Source organism: Lacerta agilis, chromosome 5 (assembly GCF_009819535.1).
Source record: "Lacerta agilis isolate rLacAgi1 chromosome 5, rLacAgi1.pri, whole genome shotgun sequence".
Lineage (NCBI taxonomy): Eukaryota > Metazoa > Chordata > Lepidosauria > Squamata > Lacertidae > Lacerta > Lacerta agilis.
The window spans coordinates 14,846,941-14,870,029 of record NC_046316.1 but is presented as its reverse complement, the minus strand read 5'-3'; the positions used below and the strand labels follow the sequence as shown (position 1 = coordinate 14,870,029).

At 41.7% G+C, this 23,089-nt stretch overlaps 1 protein-coding gene across 14 annotated transcripts in view; it reads left to right on the top strand.

The window, feature by feature from the left end:
- Window positions 1-23,089, top strand: part of LOC117046593 (calcium-activated potassium channel subunit alpha-1) — a 588,284-nt gene that overhangs the window by 388,100 nt on the left and 177,095 nt on the right. For 9 of the 14 annotated variants that reach the window (XM_033148690.1, XM_033148689.1, XM_033148695.1 and 6 more), the window contains exons 16-17: window positions 8,512-8,580; window positions 21,886-21,972. In XM_033148690.1, coding sequence (XP_033004581.1) covers window positions 8,512-8,580; window positions 21,886-21,972 — 156 coding nt within the window. Of the gene's footprint in view, window positions 1-8,511; window positions 8,581-12,481; window positions 12,494-21,885; window positions 21,973-23,089 lie in introns of all 14 variants that reach the window. The other 5 variants (XM_033148697.1, XM_033148696.1, XM_033148684.1 and 2 more) reach the window with 1 other exon arrangement.

Genomic DNA, 23,089 nt, shown 5'->3' with positions numbered 1-23,089 from the left:
AGGTGTTGCCCAAAATAGGTTGCCAGGAAGGAACCTGTTGTCCTAGTAGGGTAAATAGGTAGAGGTGCCTATTTTGAGCGATCAGATTTTCATGGAGAGAAATTGAGGCTAGAACCTAAGGAAACAATGAATTGAACATGTTATCAGTAATGGCTCATGTCCACAATAGTGGCTGGCTGCATAACCCTTAGGTAAGTTGGATAGCTGTTTTCCATTCTCATCCTGCATGCTATTTATTGATTTATTGATCATAAGCAGTCAGGGTTGCCTCTGTCTGGCCACACATAGTTTCTAGGCTTGAGCTGTTTGATCGTAGCATGCTGATTTTAGCTATGCTAGTGCTAGCATAGTTTGAATATGTAGCTCAAATCATGTTCTTACTTGCAATAAAAATAAAGCTCTATCTATTTCACACTTCTTCATTCCATTTAGCCTTCAACCTACACAGACTGTGACAAACTTTGGATAAAACTGCTCTGTTGTTTTTTTCAAAATTAGTAAGAAGTTTCAAATACATTTCCATTTCTGATGGTTTGCCCATATTTGAAGAAGAAAAAAAGGTGTCTAATTTCTGTATTAGTAATTATTTCACTGTGAGATACAGATTGTTACATAACAATCTAATTTATACATATACCATATATTTAAATTCTCATCACATAATCAAGTGAATCTCAGCAATTACATGAGGATTATAATTTTACTCTTTTTTTAAGGGGGGCGACTTTTGGACTCTTTGAGTTGCATCTTAACTTCATTTCCATGTAGCATCATTTTAAAGGCCTGATTCTTGCATCATTATGAAGGGGCATGAAGATGTGAGGTATCAAAATACATAAGATACTTTTCTACTCATCCTTTTTCTAATCACCCCTGCCAGTGTATAAAACTGATTTGTGAGTTTATGTGCTCACCATTAGCTGGGTTTACAGTAGTTTGCAAAGTTTGGTGCTTGGCTTATTAACGTGGTGAGCAGTCCCCGTGGCTTCATATGAATCTGAACAGAAAATGTCACCTGCTAAACATAAAATCTCAAACGATTCTTGCAACATTTTGCAGTGCAGCTAATCATGCCCCCAGTGGGCATGGTTCACATGAAGCAAACCCACTGGGAGCAAAAGCTCAAAGCATTTTTCATTGTCAAGGCAGCCTGTTTCCATATGGTTCTTGAAAACATGCCTATGCTAACCCTGTGTTGAGTCTATGGCTATCATTTGTATCAAGTGCTGAGGTAGAATAATCAATAAAGAAAAGAGGCCTTTAATGAATTTTAGGAGCACCCTCCAAAACATTGGCATGCTCCTGAAGTATTTGATTATCTGGAAACTTAATTATCTATTTTCTGATTTAAATTAAAGAGAGGCAGTAACTCAAACTTAACCAACATTTTAATGATAACATGATTCTTCACTTTGGGTTAATTAAAGCTCAGCAGCAATTAGGATGTGGTGTTGTATATCACCAAGCTTGGAGCATGAATATTTTCATTACAGCAAGGATTTTGTGTTTTGTTTCATGATAACATAGAATACATTAAAATTTGCTGGTACTTGGTTCTTGAAAACAAACATAAATTGCTTGTACCTATCGTTTATTCACATGGTGGCACACCTAAAATCAGCTGTTTTGATATAATAAACAGAGATGGAGCACTTTAAATAGCCTTTTGTGCTTTAAAACAGTTTGTAATGGATATTGCTCTTTTATATGGATTGATAATCTGGTTCTTAAATTGCCACCCAAAATGTTGCCTGAAGAGAGATGCAAAGCAAAATGTGTGTTTCTTAGGCAAAAGGTCTGAGGAATTCGAAAGGAAGAGTTCTGATTAAGCTAGCACGGGTTCTCAGAAGACTTTTCACAGGTCTCAACCTTAAAAAAAAGACGAGAAAAGAAAAGATCAGGGCCAACATGTAAATTGCAATTCAGATACAGGTGGGTAGCCGTGTTGGTCTGCCATAGTCGAAACAAAATAGAAAATTCTTTCCAGTAGCACCTTAGAGACCAACTGAGTTTGTTCTTGGTATGAGCTTTCGTGTGCATGCGACACACGAAATAATAATATATGAATTATATATTAATATATAATAATATATAATTGTTTGTATATGAATGTTGCAATTCAGAGCAACTCCAAGTGAAAAAGGAGTTGGGGGGGGGGGGAGTTCAGAGGTTTGAGCTGGCCAAACATGAAAGTGATTAAAATACTGTGGATTTTCCTCTCCTCTTTGTGAACTTTATTTAGGGACATGGACTGATGCAGCTTGTTCCTCCCTCTACTTTCCAGCATCACAATGTATCCCTATATCACAATGTTTGGCTGGCAATACATCACAATGTTGAAAAGCTGATATCGCCCAGCCCATGTCTCCTCTTTTCCAGGCTAAACACACGCAACTCCCTCAACCATTCCTCATATGGCTTGATTTCCAGACCCTTGATAATCTTGGTTGCCCTTCTCTGCACACATTCCATCTTTTTCAGTATCCTTAAATTGTGGTGCCCAGAACTGGACACAGTATTTCAGGTGTGCTCTGACCAAGGGAAAACAGAGAAGTTAGTGCTATTACTTCCCTTGATCGGGACACTATACTTCTGTTGATGCAGCCTAGAATAACATTAGCTTTTTCTTTTCTTTTTACTGCTGCATCACACTGTTGACTCATGCTAAGCTTATGGTCAATTAAGACCCCTACGTCCTTTTAACATGTACTGTACTACTGGTAACACATACTACTGGTAAATCTTGTGCAGCTGGTTCTTCCTGGCCATAGAAAAGCAGCATTTCTGAGGGCACTGTTGCATCATATAACATTGATCATTTGGGATAAAGCAAATATTTTTTCCTGGGGGCTGGATAGTAAATACCTTCAGGAAGCTCAAGATAAAGGAATAAAAAGTGTGCCTATTCAGAGCTGTCTTAGACTGAGGACCATCACATTGTCCCTGTTGTTCAAACCTTGTTCTTCTCCATCAACCTCATGCTGAAATTAATTACTTCCCATTTATAAAGCTTAATTATATTTCATTTACTTAGTCAAGTGGGATATCTATGTTATCTTCTTGGAATTGAAAGGGCAGCAAATAGGAGGAGGTCTGATTATTATTTTACCCCTTTCGGTTTCCTGCTCTGAGTGGTGGTTAGGAATGGGAGCCGGAATCACTTCAGAGTTTTTGTTGATGGTTTGGCGCATCTGATAAAAGGTGGCTGCCACACACAGAGTCAGAGAGGTCATTCAGCTGGCTACTAACAAGGCAAAACGATACAGATAAACGATTTGCTACTTGCTGCAAGTCTCTTGCGTATCAGTTCTTCTTCACAGAACCATCCTGGGGCTTCAGTGATTTCCAATTATATGGGTCCCTAATAAAGGTCTGCTTCACAGGGCCACACACGCTGCCTACCTGCAATCTGTTTGAGGTGAAATCAACCGGGGCTCTGTTGAATGAATGCCCGTCTACCTACAGACATAGAATTGCAGTATTACACAACTAGATTTTTTCATAACCCATGAAAATGTTGCATGGCCACAGCCAGTTTCCCACCATGCAAATTGGCTCTGAGTAGGAGCAAAAATTAATGTAGAAAGCCAAACTCATGGAATCATAGAATTCGAAGGAACCTGCTCCTTTACCCTGCCAATCAAATCATATTAGCGATTTGGCCTTTGCAGAGGGTGTCCAGAGAGCCTTACTGTGTGTGTGTGTGTGTGTGTGTGTGTGTGTGTGTGCGTGTGCATGCATGCAGAGGGGATCAGCAGTCTCTTAGGTAGTCATACTGACCTTTAGTTAGCATTAGCAATGGAGGAAGCAGAACCAATGAGGGTTTCACGTGCTATTAGCAGGTGCCTCTGCTCAATACTGTTTGCATGCTTACTGTTGCCTCTGCCAGTGCTTCCACCTAACCCTTTCCAAATGCAGAGAGAGAGAGAAGAAATGAGAGGTGTCACTGGGTTCTGCCATAGACATTATTCCCACTGGGGTCACATATGACTATACATGCATCTGTTCCTACAATTAATGGCACACAGGCTAAATTTCCCCACTAGTAATACTTGGATTTGCAGTCAAATCTGAGTCTGTGGTGGAAAAATATTGTGTTCCATGTGCTTTTGGGAAAGCCCACCTCCACTGCTGTCGCCTCCACCACCTCCCTTGTAAGGTTCATATTTTATCTTAAGGCAAGGGTCAGCAAACCTTTTCAGCAGGGGGCCGGTCCACTGTCCCTCAGACCTTGTGGGGGGCTGGACTATATTTTGGGGGGGGGAAATGAACTATTTCCTATGCTCCACAAATAACCCAGAGATGCATTTTAAATAAAAGCACACATTCTACTCATGCAAAAACACGCTGATTCCCAGACCGTCCGCGGGCCACATTTAGAAGGCGATTGGGGGGACCCCTGTTTTAAGTTTGGGGACCCCTGTCTTAAGGCAAGCAGAGGAGGAGGAGATAGCAGTGGTAGCCACTTCACAGTAATTTTTTGAACGTTCAAAAAGAACACCATGAAAACTCCGAGCTCTTTTGCAATTAGTAGAAAGGCAATCACCCATTCCTAATACTAGCACTTTAAAAATTGTACTGGGTGGGGGTGGAATCGGAAAGAAGACCTGTTACTAACCCCTGGCTATTTTGAACCATTGAATTTTCTCATAGTAGAATATAGAGTGCATTAAAGTTCATGAGCTTCGAAGTTACTCTTACTAACTTCCTGTATGGGTGGTCATAATTGAAAAACCAATTTACACTGGGAAAAGGCACTTTTGGCTACTGTCACTACCTGTGAACCCAAGATAAGTGCTGGGACTTGCATCACACCCAAACCAAATGCTCTGGCTGTTGTTGTTTTTTGGAGGATGTAATGTCTCAATAAGGGGAACTGCCAAATCCCATACCAATTGGGTCTCCCACAATGAACATCTCCATCCTGTCTGCTTGAGTTTTAACTCATTCACCCATATCTAGTCTTATTACTGATGTAAGGCATCTTCTGAGTGCTTCCTTTGCCTCATCTGGCTCCATTGTAAAGGAGAAACGGGAGAAAAGGAGTAACAGAACAGAGCGTACTGATAGCACTTCTCACCAAATCTCCAGACAGTTTCTCAGAGCAGTTGCATTGCAATGTTAAACATCTCTTTTTAATTTTGTGTTTAATATCAACACAAAATTAAAAAGAGATGTTTAACATTGCAATGTGAAATATTTTTTTTATTTCTTACAACTTGGAAACATTATTTTCTTTTCCTTAGAGTACATGAGCCAGGACCAAAATGGGTTCCAAGTGTGCTTAATAAGGTTGAATGTGATTCTTATTCTTCTTTTATTTTATTTTACAAGATCTGTACCTCAGTAGTTGGAATATAGGTGATAACCTTCAAGTCATTGTCTTAAAAAATGAATAAATGATACTGAAGTTGGTTCCCAGTTCCTTATTCAACAAAAAGCTGTGTGATTAGCCTAAATTGTTTATTTGACCCTGCAACACAAAATAAGTATTATAATACCCCAGATCCTGCAGTTCCATCATCTGAGAACTCTCTCCTTTGAGATGCACCATCATTCTGTGGGACATCATTCTATTTTCAAACTACTGACGGAAAAAGGTAAAGGTAAAGGGACCCCTGACCATTAGGTCTAGTCGCAGATGACTCTGGGGTTGCGGCGCTCATCTTGCTTTATTGGCTGAGGGAGCCAGCGTACAGCTTCCAGGTCATGTGGCCAGCATGACTAAGCTGCTTCTGGTGAACCAGAGCAGCGCATGGAAATGCTGTTTACCTTCCCACGGGAGCAGTACCTATTTATCTACTTGCACTTTGATGTGCTTTCGAACTGCTAGGTGGGCAGGAGCTGGGACTGAGCAACGGGAGCTCACCCCGAGTTAAAAAACAAGACCACACTTACTCAGCACAATTAGTACCAATTCACCATTTGGTGTGGCATGACTCAGGAATTATTAAAGTGAGTGCAAGGAATCATTGGTTAAAAATATGAAAAGCTGATATCGCCCAGCCCATGTCTCCTCTTTCCCAGGCTAAACACACGCAACTCCCTCAACCATTCCTCATATGGCTTGATTTCCAGACCCTTGATAATCTTGGTTGCCCTTCTCTGCACACATTCCATCTTTTTCAGTATCCTTAAATTGTGGTGCCAAGAACTGGACACAGTATTCCAGGTGTGCTCTGACCAGGGGCATCACTGGGGGGGGGGCAGGAGGCGGTCCGCCCTGGGTTCCAGAGGAGGGAGGGTGACACTTGAGCCGGCCCGCCCCGCCGGCGGCCCCTGAGCAAGCTGCGGAGCAAGGCCGCTCTGCCCCACCGCTATGGGGCTGCCCCGCCCCTGCTACACGAGCCGCCGCGGAAGCAGCAGCACCAGCCCAGACGCGAGTGCGCACGCGCGACATTTCGCATGTGCACACCCCATCTGGGCCGGCGCTGCCACTTCCGCGGCAACGTTGAGAGCCCTCTGAGTGAAAAGGTGGCTTGTATACCTATGGAAACTCTGTCTGGGCCAGCGCTGCCGCTTCCGCGGCGACATTGCGAGGTTGCCGGGTGACAAGGCAGCTTGTAGGGAGCTGCCGATCGTGCGCAGCAGCCCCACAAGCCGCCTTTTCACCTGGCAGGCTCGCAACATCGCCAAATTTAGTCCACCACCCCTGTTCTAATTTGTTGATTGAAAATTCACTCCCTAGTTCCAGTTTCTTCCCAGCCCCCACTGGCATCTGAAAGGGATCGATCCCTTTATACAGCAGCACCTATCTTTAATTCTAACCACCAAGTGTAAAAAGTGTGTGTGGGGGGGTGTTTACTTAATTGAGCTAATATCCATGTGTTGTAAATTGATATTTTGTAGGTTCATAGGATTGGAAGGGACCACAAAGGTCAGCTGACCCAGGGGTCAGGGTAGCTGGAGGTCAGCCCTGCACAAACGTAGCCCCCCCAAAAAAACAGCACCTCAGTTTTGCTTCCCTTTTTTGATTGTAGCACCTGGGCTTGATGAGGCATGTGACCCTCACCTGTTCTGAGCCTACTCAGGCTTGAGGAATCACACAACTCCTCCCAGAGTTAATGAACCCCACCTGGCCAGCTAGTGAGCTGGGCTGTGGGCCCTTGCCTGCCCCAGCCTTCTAAAGCGTCCCTTCTGCTGCTTCCTATGCATCGGAGCCCGCCATGTTCGTGGAGCCAGGGGCCCCTCTGGCTCTGGTGATGGGTCCTGCTGCTTGGGTTCCTGTGCCCTGACCCCCATCCCCTCCCCATCGTCTGTTACTCCGTGAGTACTTCCTACACCAACTTCTGCTTCCCCATCCTCAGCTTTGTGTCAAATTAGTGAAAGGTGTGTGTTGTTGTTTTTTATGGGAACTTCTGTTTACTACCACATGTTAAAGTGGAGTTTTAATGCTATTGTGATGGCAGGAATGGTTGGATTCTTTGTGTTGATTCCTTTTCACAGTTTTCTTAATCTGTGCACTGTAGGTGGCATGGTGCACAGAAAGGGGTGACTAGCCCTTTCTTTTTCTAGTAACTTACTATTTTCTATATGCATTGAAGTTTCCAAAATACCGATACCAGTCCATGTTTATATCTCTGTGTTCCATAATAATAGCAGATGTTGGGGTGGGGAAATGATACATTCATATTTTAGTGAACTAGGTATACAGAATGTTTCAAATCTATTTTATATGAGTGGTAAGTTCAATACCCCCCAAAAATAGAATAATAAATTAGAATAATTTATTTCTCTCTAAGTAGGTTGAAACAGTTGGTCCTCTGTGTTCATACTGCTGTCATTAATAAAATGTTAGCATTTCAAAAGATAAGAAATAGTAGTGTCTTCTTTTTTTACTTTTTGTGAATCTTGCCGTAGTACTTACATGTTGAAAAGCATTTATTAGAATTAATATGTTTGCTATTGTTGGTTCCTACCTTCAAGAAGGTCCCATACTGTAGCTGCCATTAGGACAGTAAGTGCCGGAAGACAGTGTTAAAAAAACGGGCTTTTTTCATTTATGTAAACCCCCTAACTTTGAAACATTGTTTTCTAAAACTGGCTGCATGGAAGATGGTTGATCTCATATACGGTATATGAAATCAGCTGGCTTGAAACAACATAAAACAAAATATTCTTGCTTATGCATTATGTAAAGCAAAGGTAACCAATATGGTACACTCCAGGTGCTGCTGGACTGCAACTCCCATCATCCCTCACCATTGATCCTGCTAACAGGGGCTAGCAGGAGCTGAAGCACAGCCTCATCTAAAGGAACCAAGTTGGCTACCCCTGAACTAAATTGTGCTTGTATCAGCCATGTGGAATAATCTTCCCTTGGAAATATGACATGCACTGACAGTTTAGTGTTTGGCATAATGCTGTTTTGCTTACCCAACGCAGGTTTAGCCTCAACAGTGCTGTCACCTTTTATTTCCAGCTGAAATTGTGCCTTGGTAACGTTTGTAATGAAGAAGTGTTCATTTTTACCCGTGATAGGGTGACTGTTTTCTTCCTTCCTTCTGGCAGGCTGGTGTTTGCGAAGCTAAAGCTCTTAATGATAGCCATAGAGTACAAGTCGGAACAACGGGAAAGCAGGTAAGTCATTTATGCAAAACCGTTTTCCTAATGCACCTCTGATAACTTGGCCCGCTTATATTTCTTCCTTCTTTCCCTTGAATGGATCTTTATACCTATGGAAACATTCTAAACCTCACTCATCGTGGCATCGCTGCACCAGCTCACATAACCCAACCAAATGGCTGCACCATCTCTCCACTGACTGAGACTCCCATGAGGATGGTTGAAAGGAACAGTGTTTTAATTTCTATTGCTAAGCGCTCTCTCTCTCTCTCTCTTTTCCCCCGCCTCAAGTGCACTGCATATTTAGGAACCAAGGGTTAGCAACGTAGCACCCTCCAGATGTTGCTGAACTACAGCTCCCATCATCCCTCACCATTGGCCATGCTGTAATCCACAACATCTGGAGGGATCAATTTTTCTACCCCTGCATAAAATGCTGCAAAAAAAGAACCCCGATCTTGATGCAATCATACATATAATTGCATCAACTTTGTTTTTTGTTTTGTTTTGCAGTGATTGTCGGTGTTTATCAGTATTGCAAAAGGTTCTTTGAACTAATTCTACAGATGGTTCCGATTAGTCCTTGTAAATACACAGCTACTATAGGTGTGTGTATAGTTATCAGTGGAAATAATTTCTTGTAAAGATTACATGTAGCTCCATGCTAACTATTGCATAATTCACTTTGAAAGTGTCTCTTCCGACACAGTTAAACAGATTATTGAGGCCGGGGGGAGGACCTTGCCAAACATTTGTTTCTTAATGCTATCCAGTGATCATTTGTTCCGTTGGCTGAGCTTCGTTTTTTCCATCTTCACATTTGCAGTCCTCTTGCCTTGCTTGCCCATAAGGCTTTTCAATCCCACTGTCTGGGGGGGAACGGGACTGTAGATGCCAGTGAGTTTCTTCCAAGCCAGATCTCAGAAAAGAACATCAAGGGCTTATAGAAGCCCACCTCAAATGAGAGGCAAGCTTTTAAGACCCCTTGATTCTTTCTCTGCTTGAATTGATATCCAGATGGGGAGAAGAATTGCCAGCTTTTCTGACTGGCAAATGCTGTTTACAGCCTAAGCAAAGCCAAGGATTATGGGTGTGTTGGTTGCCAAAGGCTGCACACACCTCTTAAAAGTTGTCCCCCTGCCACTGTGGGCACATTTATGTGGAGAAGAGGCATACAAATAGAATGGTTGAATAAATACACAATGGAGCTAGGTTGCTCCACTACCTTTCACAGGGCCAGTTGTAAGAGTTGCAGAGGTGAAATCAGAGGGTGGTAACCAAAAGCTGCCCCCACATGGACAACTGCAGCATTTCCAAACACCACAAGCCCTAGGAAAAATTACCTAAGTTATCCCCCTTGGAATTTGAATAATTTCCAATTAAGCCGGGGGGGGGGGGGGTGGCACTATGGAAAGCTCACCTGTCTTGACCCACAATATGTTGTATACAAAAGATTGTGGTATAATCATGTCAGGAGTAGTGTTGGGATTGCCAAAATCATGGCTTTCCACACTGCTTACAGCAACGTAAGCAAATGAAGATGAGGGCAACACAGAAGAAAGGAAAGAACAGGACTGAAACTATGAGAATGTGTTTGCAGCACTTGTTGGAAATGAATGTGAATGGGAGGTGACCTTTCAAACTTCCATAAAGTTAAAGATGAGTGCAAAGTAAGGGAGGTCGGTTTTCTAAACAGCCCTGATTAGGTCTGATAAAGACAGCTAACCAGTTGAACTAAACTGTGCTTTCTGATAAGTTTTTACAGTGGAAATATATTGGGCTCTTTGTTATTTCACCTGTGCACCAACCTCTCCTAGGTTCAGGGCGAACCTAGGCCAGTCATTCATTGGAAAGGAATGTTCCAAAATTTGTCACACTTCCTTGGTATTTTAAAGGGACAACACACACACACACTGGAATTATTGATCTCCTACTTGGTGTCTTATCAGTTTTGCTTTTTGGTGACCTAAGTACTCTCAGAAAACACAGATTCAGCACTCTTTGTTATACTAATGCTTGGAGCAAAAACATGCACGTTTGGTCCTACGTATCTCCTGTAACACGCTGCCAACAAGTGATATGTAGAAAAGGTGTATGTGATCCCAGATGTTTGTTTTATGTTGTCAAATACTAATCTCTGTTTATTTCAAAGGGATCCCATTTTCAATAACTCGCAAACTTGAAAGTTGTTCCAGTTTCAAAATAAATATTGCCATTGAGAAGCCCCACCATGTATTTGCAAACATAAAGTCTATGCTTGATTTTGAACAGAGTTGTTCATTAGTAGTCGAGCTGACTGTGGCTTCCCTCCCAATAATGGCATTGCTGCAGCTTTCCTGCACAATGTGGTGGTGAGGTTGGTGCTGTGTGAGTGCACCAGCAGAGCCAATCTGACGCTTCTGCTGGAGAACCTGCACAGCTCTGCTCCTGTCCTGTCCTGTCCAGGTAAGCTGCTGTGACACTGGTGACAGGACAATGCCTCTGCCCTACTACCCCAGCCACTACAACACCCAATACCACGTTCTCAGCAATTACTGTCATACATTACTTTGCACATCATTCAATAATTACTGCTCTGAATATTCACAGTAATTTCCTTTGTTGCCATTTACTAACATGTGCATGAAATGTACATTTCCCACATCCTCTCTTTAATAGCACACTGGACAATCTCTTCTTTTGAGTTAACCAGAGTGGTTTTCGTGATTTTCAAAGGAAACTGGAATAAATCTTTCATCACAAAAGACAAAATATATATATATCAAGAGCATCCTCTTAGAAATTAAGGCTAGGGTACAAAGAGCTACCTGAAGGTACACGCAAGGGTTTGGGCATGCCGTTGATCTTTTAAGCTTGTTTTTAAGGGGGTATTGTGAGAATTTTAGCAGGGAATTTTTACATAGGTGAGCATCCTGAGTTCAGGTGAATGGAACTGAGGATGGCACAGCCTGAAAGGAGCAGGCTATACCCCCACTTTCTCTTGCCCCAAAGTTCCCAAAACATACATTGGAGGTGGCTGCAGCAGCGGGCATTCGCAGCCCAAGGCAAAGCTTCTTTTCCCATTCTTGTTAGTAGTCTAGGAAATGTCAGCAATAATTTATGGCTAATGGTGTGAACCATTAAACCAGCTCTCTGGCGACCAATGCCTTGGCGTACCCTAACATTTATCAGCTGAGTAATAATAATAGAATCATTATCTGTGGTATACATATTGATTCTCCTCCTGCTCTCAGTCCCACCACAGTCACTGGTATTGTGCTTCTGGACCAGAGTGTGTCATCTTCTTGTATCTCACAAGCTAAATTCAGTGGAATTTGATTGCAGGAGTATACATTTAGGGATGAGTGTTAGTATTTGATTGAAAAGGGGGCTTCCAGGTGATTCTTCAGTTTAGGTCAGCTGGACCCACACTGCTGAGCTTCCCAAGTGGCAGGGTTCAGTTTGCTTCTTGTCTTCCTTGAGGCTCAAGGGCACCATCATTTGCAACCCAATGCAGAACTGAAACATCTAATCTAAGAGCCCTGCAGAGGAAAGTTAATCAAGTAACTAGCTATTTCAGTACCCTACTAAAGTACCCTACTAAAAACACGGTTTCCTTCCTCAAATACAACTTTGACAGTGTCTACCCCCCCACACACTTTTCCTCCTTTTTTGCAAAAGAAAATAAGAATGGAAAGAGAATCAACACCCTTCTCTCATACACCCCATGTTTACTCCTCCGTTGAACTTTCTCCCTGTCTCTCCATTTTGTCCTCATTCTCAGCAGAAAAACCTTTTTTTCATTAAAAAAAGAAGTGCAAAACATGTTGCAGCCTGTGGAGGACTTGAAATAAAAGGGTTTTTTTGCCTTTGTTTTGGTGTCAGTTGATTTCTTACCAAAGTGTTTGATTTGCATTTTTTTTCTTGTCGTTTGCAGAAGCCGAAAGCGGTATGCCCTCTTCGTTACCTTTCCTTCCAACCTCAGCCCTACCTTCACTCCTCCTAACTTCAGGACTAACCCCTTGCCAAGAGTACAGGAAGATAACACCTTTGTCTATCTTTCTCTCCATATATACACACGTAAATATATGTATATACACGTCCAAGTGTGCATACATATATATATATATATATGTATCTCTATATATGAGCCCCCCCACACACACACAGTTTCAAAGAGGAGAGAGAACTTTATAGCAACAGTTTGTTTCTTCGTTGGTTCTTGTGACTCTCGCATTAACTTCTTTGCAGGAATATACCTATATCTATATATACATGCACACATGTGGGTATATATACAAATGAAATTTTGATTCCAGGCTTCTGTATTAAGATGCCAGAGGTGCATAAGATTATTACAGTGGGAGAACTGCCTCTCCTGTTCCGTACTCTCCCCTCCCCGTTTTATGTACTTCCCTTATGTTGCCACAGTGTCTGCTCCCTGTCTATTAACCTCTGCACTGCCCCATTGTCTTTGTCGTATTCACACCTTTGCTGAGAGATCCCTTGAGTCCCCCTTCAGCATACCTGTTGTACACACAGTATTTTTCCATGTCCTAAAGTTTCACCTTCCATTAACAAAGTACAAGTGTCCTGATTTTTCTTTTTGTTTACATTTTAAAGTTTTGGATATATAACATTCAGTCGGATTAATTGAGAACACGGCGTCACACAGAGAAACAACTATATTGTTTTATCCATGCACAATGGGTGGCTCTTTGTTCTACATGTTCATATTCATACCAACATGGGAGAGGCCATTTACTGGGACCTTTGAATGAGTTGGCTAATTTCTCTACACTTTGCACTGGCATGTTTTGCATACTACTTTTGTGGGCCGATATTCAGTGCCCCATCTCGAGCTTACATGCCATCCTGCTGTTTTGGATTTGAAATAAGTAAGGCATGAACTACCAAATCCCTTTTACTTCTCTATTGCTTCACTAGCCTGCACTTCCGAGGGTGCCCACTGGGACCTCCTCGACCTTGTCATATTTCCATTGCTTCTTGCACTTCATACCCCAACCTTAGTTCTCCCTTCTTCTTGTTCCCCTTCCTCTCCCTCCTGATCCTGTTTTCGTTACATCATTCTGTGTAGTTTGTAACATCCTTTCTTTTTAGTTCTTATATCCTGTGGATTTGGAGTAGATATGCGAAAAAGAGAGGTGGCTTCCTGTCAGTTTGGCATTATTCATATGATCCAACTGCAGAGAAGTTACTGCAACACTTGGCATCTTCAAGGATCTGCAGTTGTTGCACCTCTTGATTTGGCTTCTTGTTTACCAGTAATGTTAACCTTGTGGTGAAGGCATGCTTGGCAGTGTGAGAAAAGTGTGTGTGGTTTAAAAAGTGCACCGACTTGCTCCCAGAATGAAACGGCTTTGTGCTGCCTTAACGTTTGTTTGTTTGTTTGTTTGCATTATGCGGCTAACCCAATTAATGACCATGAACAATTTGAATGTTTGAGAACACATTGTGTTCGGCACCGTTTTACTTGGAACAAGTTTGGACACATTCTTGCTAAAGGAGCAGGTGATGTAGTCTATTGGCAGTTGGCATTCTTACCAAGGGCTTTAACTCCCTGGGAGCAACTCTTGCGATTGTCTGCTTTGGTGTTAATGGAGCTTCAGTATTCTGTAACTTTATGGAGCTGCCTTGTTGTCTGCATTCTCTACAGTGTCTACAGTGGATCTCTCCCCCCCCCCCCGTGTGTATATAAAGATGTGGAATCTGTATTAAAATTAGTCAGAGAAGCCCCAAAGAAAGAAGCAGTAGCTGGGAGACACACAGCTCCTCAAAGAGATGTGTGTGCATGCCTCCCATACTGTTCTGCAAAAAGCCACAAGGGTAAGGGTAAAAAACGAAAACAAAAAGCACACCTATAATTCCTAATTGCCTTAAGGACCACAGTTTAAGGAGCTGTTTGCCACACAAGCAGGCCTTATCATGGACCAATAGGCACAGCCCATGGATCAACAAATATTTAAAATGGCAACCAATAGCAGCTGTGTTTTGACTTTGTGATAAACCTAATCAAGAACATCCCATGTCTGTTAAATTAAATACAGCAATTGCAATTTGATGGTGGATAATAGATTTTGTTGTGATCTTAAATTGCCTGGGGAATGGTACAGCACATCTACCTTATAATGGAAGTTACTTGTACCTGTTTTTTTTGTTTTTTGTTTTGGTTACCCATCCCATCAAAAGTTTGCTAGTTGTTCTATACATGAGCTCAGAATATATGCACATAGGAATTGTGTGTCTTGCTGTGCATTTGGGCGTACTAGACATTTTCTACTGACATGGAGTCACAAGTTGGTCTTTAGCTGGAGCTGCCAACTCTTGATGCAAATATATTTATTATTATTATTATTATTAGCTGTGTTGTATCCAGAAGTTTGGCAGCAATAGCTTTCCCCAACACTTTTTTTTAATGATGCATATGACCTAGCTCTAGAAAACTTGAGAAACTTACTTGGGGCTCCCTGTGGTCTATTGTCCTGGCACCATTCAGGGCTACATGCTCTTAGCTTTCCTCTTCTTCCGTGCCAAATTGATATTGGTGGTTTTATATTTCGTGGGAAGCTGCATTTGTCAGCAGCAGATTTGGAACCTAATATATAGTTTTCAAATTTGAATAGTCTGATGTAAAGACTGAGCAGATGTTTCAGTATTTAACATTTTCCAAGTTCTCGATCAGTTTCCTGCCCACCTCCAGTATATAGTACACTTAGGCATAAATCCTATGCAATCGACATGGTAGTATGTTCGATTGAGCTAATCAGGGCTTATGTCTGAGAAGGCATGCATAGGACCACACTTTCTAAGGCTATTCTAAGGCTGTCAATTATACACATATAATTGACAATAAGTCTCAGTAGACAAAATGGGCGCTTCTTCTGATTACACATAGATACAATTGCTGTAGTCCAGGGGTAACCAACGTCATGCCTGTCAGATGTTAGTGGGCCACAATTCCCATTTCTTTAAGTGGTTTAGTGTAGGTATGCATGGTCTCTTCCACTGTAAGGTGTTTTGTTTTATTTTTCCGAAATATGTGATGAGATCCATAAGGAACTGATCCTTATGAAGAATTCAGCACAGGTATCACCTCATTGGATATGTGGGAATTAGGCCATAATTTAATTCATTTTAACCCTTAATATTATGTCTTCCTCTTCAAGTTTTTAAGTGATTACCACTATTCCATTAGAAACAGAAAGCAGGAAATAGAACTGGAACTGGGACTGCTTTGGATGTGACCAGAACAGTTAAAGGAGCAGAGTAACCTGCAACATAAAGCACATTTTATGAGGAAACATATATCTAAGAAAACCTGTCTTGAGACAAGTATAATTGGAGAGCCAGATTACTGTACAAGTCCATATTTTGTTGCTGATATGAGGTTTGTTGCCTCATTATGTGTGGAATGACCATGGTGAACGAGTGATTCACAGACCAAAAGTCCTGGTGCTCCTAAAGGGGATATTTCTTACCCTACGAAGTAAATTAATTCCTTAAAAAAAACCAACCTTTCTATCTTTAAAAAAGAATGTTAACAATATTACAAAATATGTTAAGGGGTGTTAACCAACAAAAATCAGCTAGGACACAAGCACTTCAGAATACAAGAACACACCTTCTGCCAAATGTTCCAGAAAAGAACATACTTACAGTCTAGTGGAAGGCCCAGCGATAATGGGCAAGCATATGAGGATGTTCCACAAGTCTGACAAGGCGACTGAAAAAGCCTATCCATTATAATTGCTTACAGCATGGTAGAAGAATGGAGAGAAGGGCCTCCAAGGTTGACCTAAGTATTTGGCTAGGTACATATAAGTGGGTATCTCTGTCCCAGACCATTTAAAGTCTTAAAGATTATGACTAATGTTTTGAATTAGGCTCAGCAAAAAAAAATGGCAACTAGTGGAGATAATATAACACCAAAGTAATATGCACTTTGCTCGGTCAAAATGCTCCAGTCCAATTGATGTATCGGAACACTTCTGTGCGCCCTTCTGTCAGATGTACCATAGCCTGAGCCCTGTATACCTGAAGGAGCGTGTCCACTCCAATTGTTCAGCCTGGACACATATCTCGCTTCAAGGGCCTTCACTGCAAGAAGTGAAGTTACAGGGAACCAGGCAGAGGGCCTTTGCTGTAGTGGTCCCTACCTTGTGGAACACTCTCCAATTAGATTTCAAGGAGATAAATAACTATACAACTTTTAGAAGACATGTGAAGGCAGTCCTGTTTGTTGGAAGCCTCCCAGAATGGCCGGGGAGACCCAGCCAGATGAGCGGGGTATAAATAAATTATTATTATTATTATTATTATTATTATTATTATTATTATTATTATTTCTCAAAAGCAGGCTTTCATACAGCATGTTACAGTAATATAACCTGGATGTTATTAGAACATAAATGGCCATGCTTAGGCCTGTCTTGGTGAACAAATTTAAGCTGGTAAAAATACTTATGGCCATTAATACCTCCTGAGTATCCAACCATAGTTAGCATGATTCTCCAGACCTACAAACTATGTTGCTGATTCTTAAAGGAAAGTGCAAACTCCAGCCAAAGCAGGGTGAACACCCTAATCTGGACCAACAGAACCCCCAATAAACTATGCAATCTTATCTGGAATAAGGGTTGTTCTCTTCTCTTGGAGAGCCATTGATAACTTCTCCATATTGTTGTTGTTTAGTCTTCGTGACCCCATGGACCAGAGCACGCCAGGCACTCCTGTCTTCCACTGCCTCCCGCAGTTTGGTCAGACTCATGTTGGTAGCTTTGAGAACACTGTCCAACTTTCTCGTCCTTTGTCGTCCCCTTCTCCTTGTGCCCTCAATCTTTCCCAACATCAGGTTCTTTTCCAGGGAGTCTTCTCTTCTCATGAGGTGGCCAAAGTATTGGAGCCTCAACTTCAGGATCTGTCCTTCCAGTGAGCACTCAGGGCTGATTTCCTCCAGAATGGATAGGTTTGATCTTCTTGCAGTCCATGGGACTCTCAAGAGTCTCCTCCAGCACCATAATTCAAAAGCATCAATTCTTTGGTGATCAACCTTCTTTATGGTCCAGCTCTCACTTCCATACATCACTATTGGGAAAACCATAGCTTTAAATATACGGACCTTTGTTGGCAAGGTGATGTCTCTTCTTTTTAAGATGCTGTCTAGGTTTGTCATTGCTTTTCTCCCAAGAAGCAGGCATCTTTTAATTTTGTGACTGCTGTCACCATCTGCAGTTATCATGGATCCCAAGAAAGTAAAATCTCGCTGCCTCCATTTCATCCCTTTCTATTTGCCAGGAGGTGATGGGACCAGTGCCCATGATCTTAGTTTTTTTAATGTTGAGCTTCAGACCATATTTTGCGCTCTCCTCTTTCACCCTAATTAAAAGTTTCTTTAATTCCTCCTCATTTTCTGCCATCAAGGTTGTGTCATCAGCATATCTGAGGTTGTTTATATTTCTTCCAGCAATCTTAATTCCGGCTTGGGATTCATTCAGTACAGCCTTTTGTATGATGAATTCTGCATGTAAGTTAAATAAGCAGGGAGACAATATACAGCCTTGTTGTACTCCTTTCCCAATTTTGAACCAATCAGTTATTCCATATCCAGTTCTAACTGTAGCTTCTTGTCTCACATAGAGATTTCTCAGGAGACAGATTAGGTGATCAGGCGCTCGCATTTCTTTAAGAACTTGCCATAGTTCAGTATCTGCCTAGAGTTGTCTAATTTGATATATATATATTTTCTGGCTCAAGACATGTCTGTGTATGGTGAAAATATCAAGAATTGATATTTCTCATCTTCAGTCTCATATTTTAGAATTCCACATCCAGCTTTGCTTTCACAGTAGATATACTGAGTGTCAACTCTCCTTGTAAGCTACTTTAGTATCGCTTTGGATCCAACATAAGTTTATCATCTCCAATAGACTTTTAAAAAACCCCAACAACATATCCCTTCATGAATACTTATTCAAATATAGTCAATGTTTAATCTCTTGTATACCTGAATATAGCAGAGGTCTGCGTGTGGGGCCATAACTCACTATGGATATTCCAGCCTCCTTCCACTGAATTTTCAGCCGTTTCCCCTTTTTTAAAAGGATCTGTAGCTCTATTAAATGTGAGGCTATCAGGAAAAACCTGCTGGAGACATTCCTACTGTGCTTAATGCCCTTTCCTAGAGAAAGTTCTCTAGCTGCATTTAAAATTCATTCTTGCTTCCTTTGAAATACCTTGGGCAAGAGCCTCCAAAAGTCATTCTGGAATTTCACTTTTGGCAAACTCTATCCCTGAGTTAAATCAACTTTGATCACTAGCTGTTGTTTTTTCACCAGCACCACCAGGATATCCAGTACTGCTGAGTGACAGATAAGCTTATATAACAACCTGCACTCACGTTTTCTGTTTGGGTGCAAAGGACCTCTCCTTTGTGGAAAAACCACCTGAGGCATTTTGCTTGTCTTATTTAAATAGTAAAAAAAATAAGTTGCAAAAATAAGGTAAAAATCTTTTGGTTCCCCCAAAATTTCTTGGATGTTTTGCCCAAGTAGGAACTTCCAAATTTGTTTGCTTCAGTGGCAACTCCAATTCTACTCATTTGTTTAAACAGGAAGTTAAACCTCTTCCTGTCTTCCAGGGTTCTCACCAATTAGTGCAGGTGCACTGATATGATTGGCACGTGACTGAAGCAATGATGTCATCCATCACTGCTTCTTCTTGCACGTATTGATCAGTGACGGAGAAGAGGATGGATGGCTGTGTTCCTGTCCCTTGTCAATTATATTAGTCATTTCGGTCCTGGTTAGAAAAGACAATGCAGATACTAGATGTTCTGGATTTCCCCTCCAACAACACTCCAGAGCAGATTTAAGATGGAGGTGGGGGCATGCAGGGAAAGGAGAAGGTGGGAAAGCTCCATTTCACAGCTTAAAAGTACTTGCACTGGTGGAACTGTCTAGTTAGATACCTCCCATTATTTCTATTGATCCAATGTGCTACAGAATCTCTTCCATGTACTTCAAGGTTTTCCAAGTGTACAATGTATAGCAGTATAGCAGTATGTATAGAGAGCCAGTGTGGTGTAGTGGTTAAGAGCAGTAGACTCGTAATCTGGGGAACCGGGTTCGTGTCTCCACTCCTCCACATGCAGCTGCTGGGTGACCTTGGGCTAGTCACACTTCTTTGAAGTCTCTCAGCCCCACTCACCTCACAGAGTGTTTGTTGTGGGGAGGAAGGTAAAGGAGAATGTTAGCCGCTTTGAGACTCCTTCGGGTAGTGAAAAGCGGGATATCAAATCCAAACTCTTCTTCTTCCAAACTCTTCTTCTTCAGTATTTCTTGAGGGTGGGGGGCAACAACTCTGACAGGACAATGCCAGGAAACTGTACCCTTTGTGACCTGCACTGTTTGTGCCATGTGTTCATATGTATGTGCTTTAACTGTCCTATCAACTTCATCCCTTTAAAAACAGGGTTTTCTGCCAAGTTGTATTGCATGGATGTTGGCTCTCCTCTCACCTAACACAGACAAAGCGAAAGAATTAATACTCTTCTCACACTACTTGGAGAAACCTGAGGCTTTGCCACAAACAAAGAATAGAGTCCTAAATAGTTTAGATGGTCCAGTTTATCGATAGGGCAAGTTTCACGGACTTTCCTTAAAATGGATGGGGTGGAGTTATTGGATGGAACCAGCTATTCTAGGAACATAAAAGTGTAATAATAATAATAATAATAATAATAATAATAATACCCATTGCTTCCTATGTTCTGCCCTAGAAGAATTTGGGGTTGCCTGATATTTCACAGAACAAGCTGATCTCCTGAATACAGGGGGAAAACTTAAGAGAAAAATGATGGCTGGTGTTAACACAACACAGTGTTATATTAATATTCAAGCTCTCTGCTGCTGTTTATGCAAAAGTTAATGGTGGGGACCTCCCGACCCCACCCCCTGCCATCACCAATACATTCCTAGTGAACTTTGCATTGCAATAAGAGAACCTGGTTCCTTATGGGTGGATTTGGGGCGGATCAGAAGGGGGATTCATGAACACCCATGCTCATCACGATATGAGGATGCAACACCAGAGGAATTCATCCAGTCTTAGTGTTAATAATATGCTGAAGCCCCCACTTAACATCCTTTAACACAAAGAACCAGTTATTCCTACAATATATTTCACACTAAAAAGGCACAATCATTTATCAAGTGGTAAATTAGCACAGCCTGTGTGTATTCAGCTAGTAAGTCAGTTTTCTGTGCTGTCCTGCAGTGAAGAGATGTTTACTCTGGCTCCATATTTCTAAGCTGATGTTGAAAGTGAAATAAAATTAAACATTGATTTGGATTTCCAAATGTTCATATACCCACACATGATGATGAGTTACATACTTGGTAAACGGACTTCTATATTTACCCAGCATCCCACGAAACCTCATGTAGTTGCAACTCTGGGTCGAAGTCCCCTGAGCTGGCATTGTTTAGACTTATGCTGATTACTGCCTGAAACCCAAAATAATACATTTTGATGACCATACCTGAAATTCACAGAGGTTAGCAAGGAACACTGTGATTAGATGTTAGCCCCTTTCTTCAAATCTAGCTGATTTCATCCCGCCCCCGCCCTCAAAGGATGAGTCATTTATTTTTATCCATTGGCAACACATTGAAAAGGAGCTTTGGGATGGAGAAATTATTAACCATTATACTCATTTTATGTTTTCTTTAGCTACAGTAACTGGTTGTCTTGTACCATTCCCCTTGAGTATATATGTGTATTGTACTGTAAGTAATGTGATATATAGAGATAGGGGGCCCATTAATAACGTCCCTATTTCAACAGAAATTGACATGAAGAGGTAAAATGCCTGAGAAATAGAGCCTTTTCCAAGCAACTCTTTCCTTGGGAATCACTTCCTTTCACATCAATCATTATGATTTTGTCAGCCTTTAATGCAGAGCAAAAAAAATCAAAGCATTTCTGAGAGGCTCCGTAGACTTTTCCTCTCCTAATTTAAGACACACAACTCCTAACACAAGTGTTGGGAGTTAGTTGTATGATTATTGCCATTGTTTATCCTTTGAATTTTAGGTATATTTAAAATATGCTTTAGATTGGAGCCCATGGTCAGATTCGAGACCTTCAATAAAAGGGGCTTCCAGGTTTCTTATTTTGATTTTTCTCAATTAATGGGCCCCCTATAACAGAACAAAGATGAAGCAATTAGTTTGATTTCACAAATGAAAAGCAGCATGACCTCATAATGTTGTCTTCTTGGCTTTTGTTTGTTTTTTTGTTTTGTTTGGTTTCGTCGGACAGTATATTAATCAATCCTGGAAACCATGTGAAGATTCAAGAGGGTACTTTAGGATTCTTCATTGCAAGCGATGCCAAAGAAGTAAAAAGGTAATACGTTGTCAGAATTTATGTTATTCTCTATATCTTCTTCTTCTTATTCAATGTGGTATATGGTGCAACTTTAAACTCTTAGTCAACTGTGCTGGCAACTGTCCAAGGCGTGTTTCAGAAACTGGTCCCACATAAATTTTCTTCATCTGGCGAGGAATGGAGCAACCCTCAGCAGTGCAGATAAAAGATAGAGAAGGCCTTGCTGGTTCTGACCAAAGGCCCATGTAGTCCAGTGTTCTGTTTCTCCTGGCAGGTAATCAGATGACTCTGGAAAGCCCACAAGCAGATACTGTAGTTCCAACTCAGTGGTGGCCCGTGTGGTGTGGTGGAACCATGCTCCCGACACCAGCATCACTGCATCAACTCCACACCCAAATGGGGCTGGTGTGAGGCAGGACTGTGCATGTCCACTGGCAGAGCCAATGCAACACTGCCACCTGTCATCCATCCATCCATCCCAATTTTATTGTCACATTGCTTCACCCTAGCCCCATCCAGGTAAGCTGGAGCAAGCTCTGCTCAACAAATGGGCCCAAGGTGGACCTCAAGGCAGCTTATGCTGACTCACATAAAATAACCTAAAGATTTGAAATCAGCACTAAAACATCATACCAACTGAACATCACCAACATTGCATCATAATACTAATCTGTATTATCAGGTGACACCAGTCACATGAGTCTTGAAGGGCCTTTCAGAAGAACACCTTTTTTCAACCTCCTAAAGAGCATAAGGGAGCCGGCCTAATGGGTCTCACTTGGGAGAGAGCTCCATAAAGAGCCTTGCTAGTTGTAGGACTATGTCTTAGAAATCAGAGACCCTCAAAACATGATCTCACCACATGTTCACAGTATATGGGTGGGGAGAACCTTAAAAAAAGGCAGTTCATTTAGCCCCAAGCCCCGGCTGTCACAATATCATTTAGAAATACATTGATAAATAATAGTGTATTGGACCAGAAGTTCCCACTCTGCAAGCAGGAAGTTGCCAGTTCTCCCCTCCCTGTTTATACTTTCCTACAATAAGGTGCTCGTACTCATGCCAGTTTGGTGGGGTACATGGAGGGCTACAGAAAGGGTAAATGAGTGACCCCACCTTTGTATGAGCAGAAGTA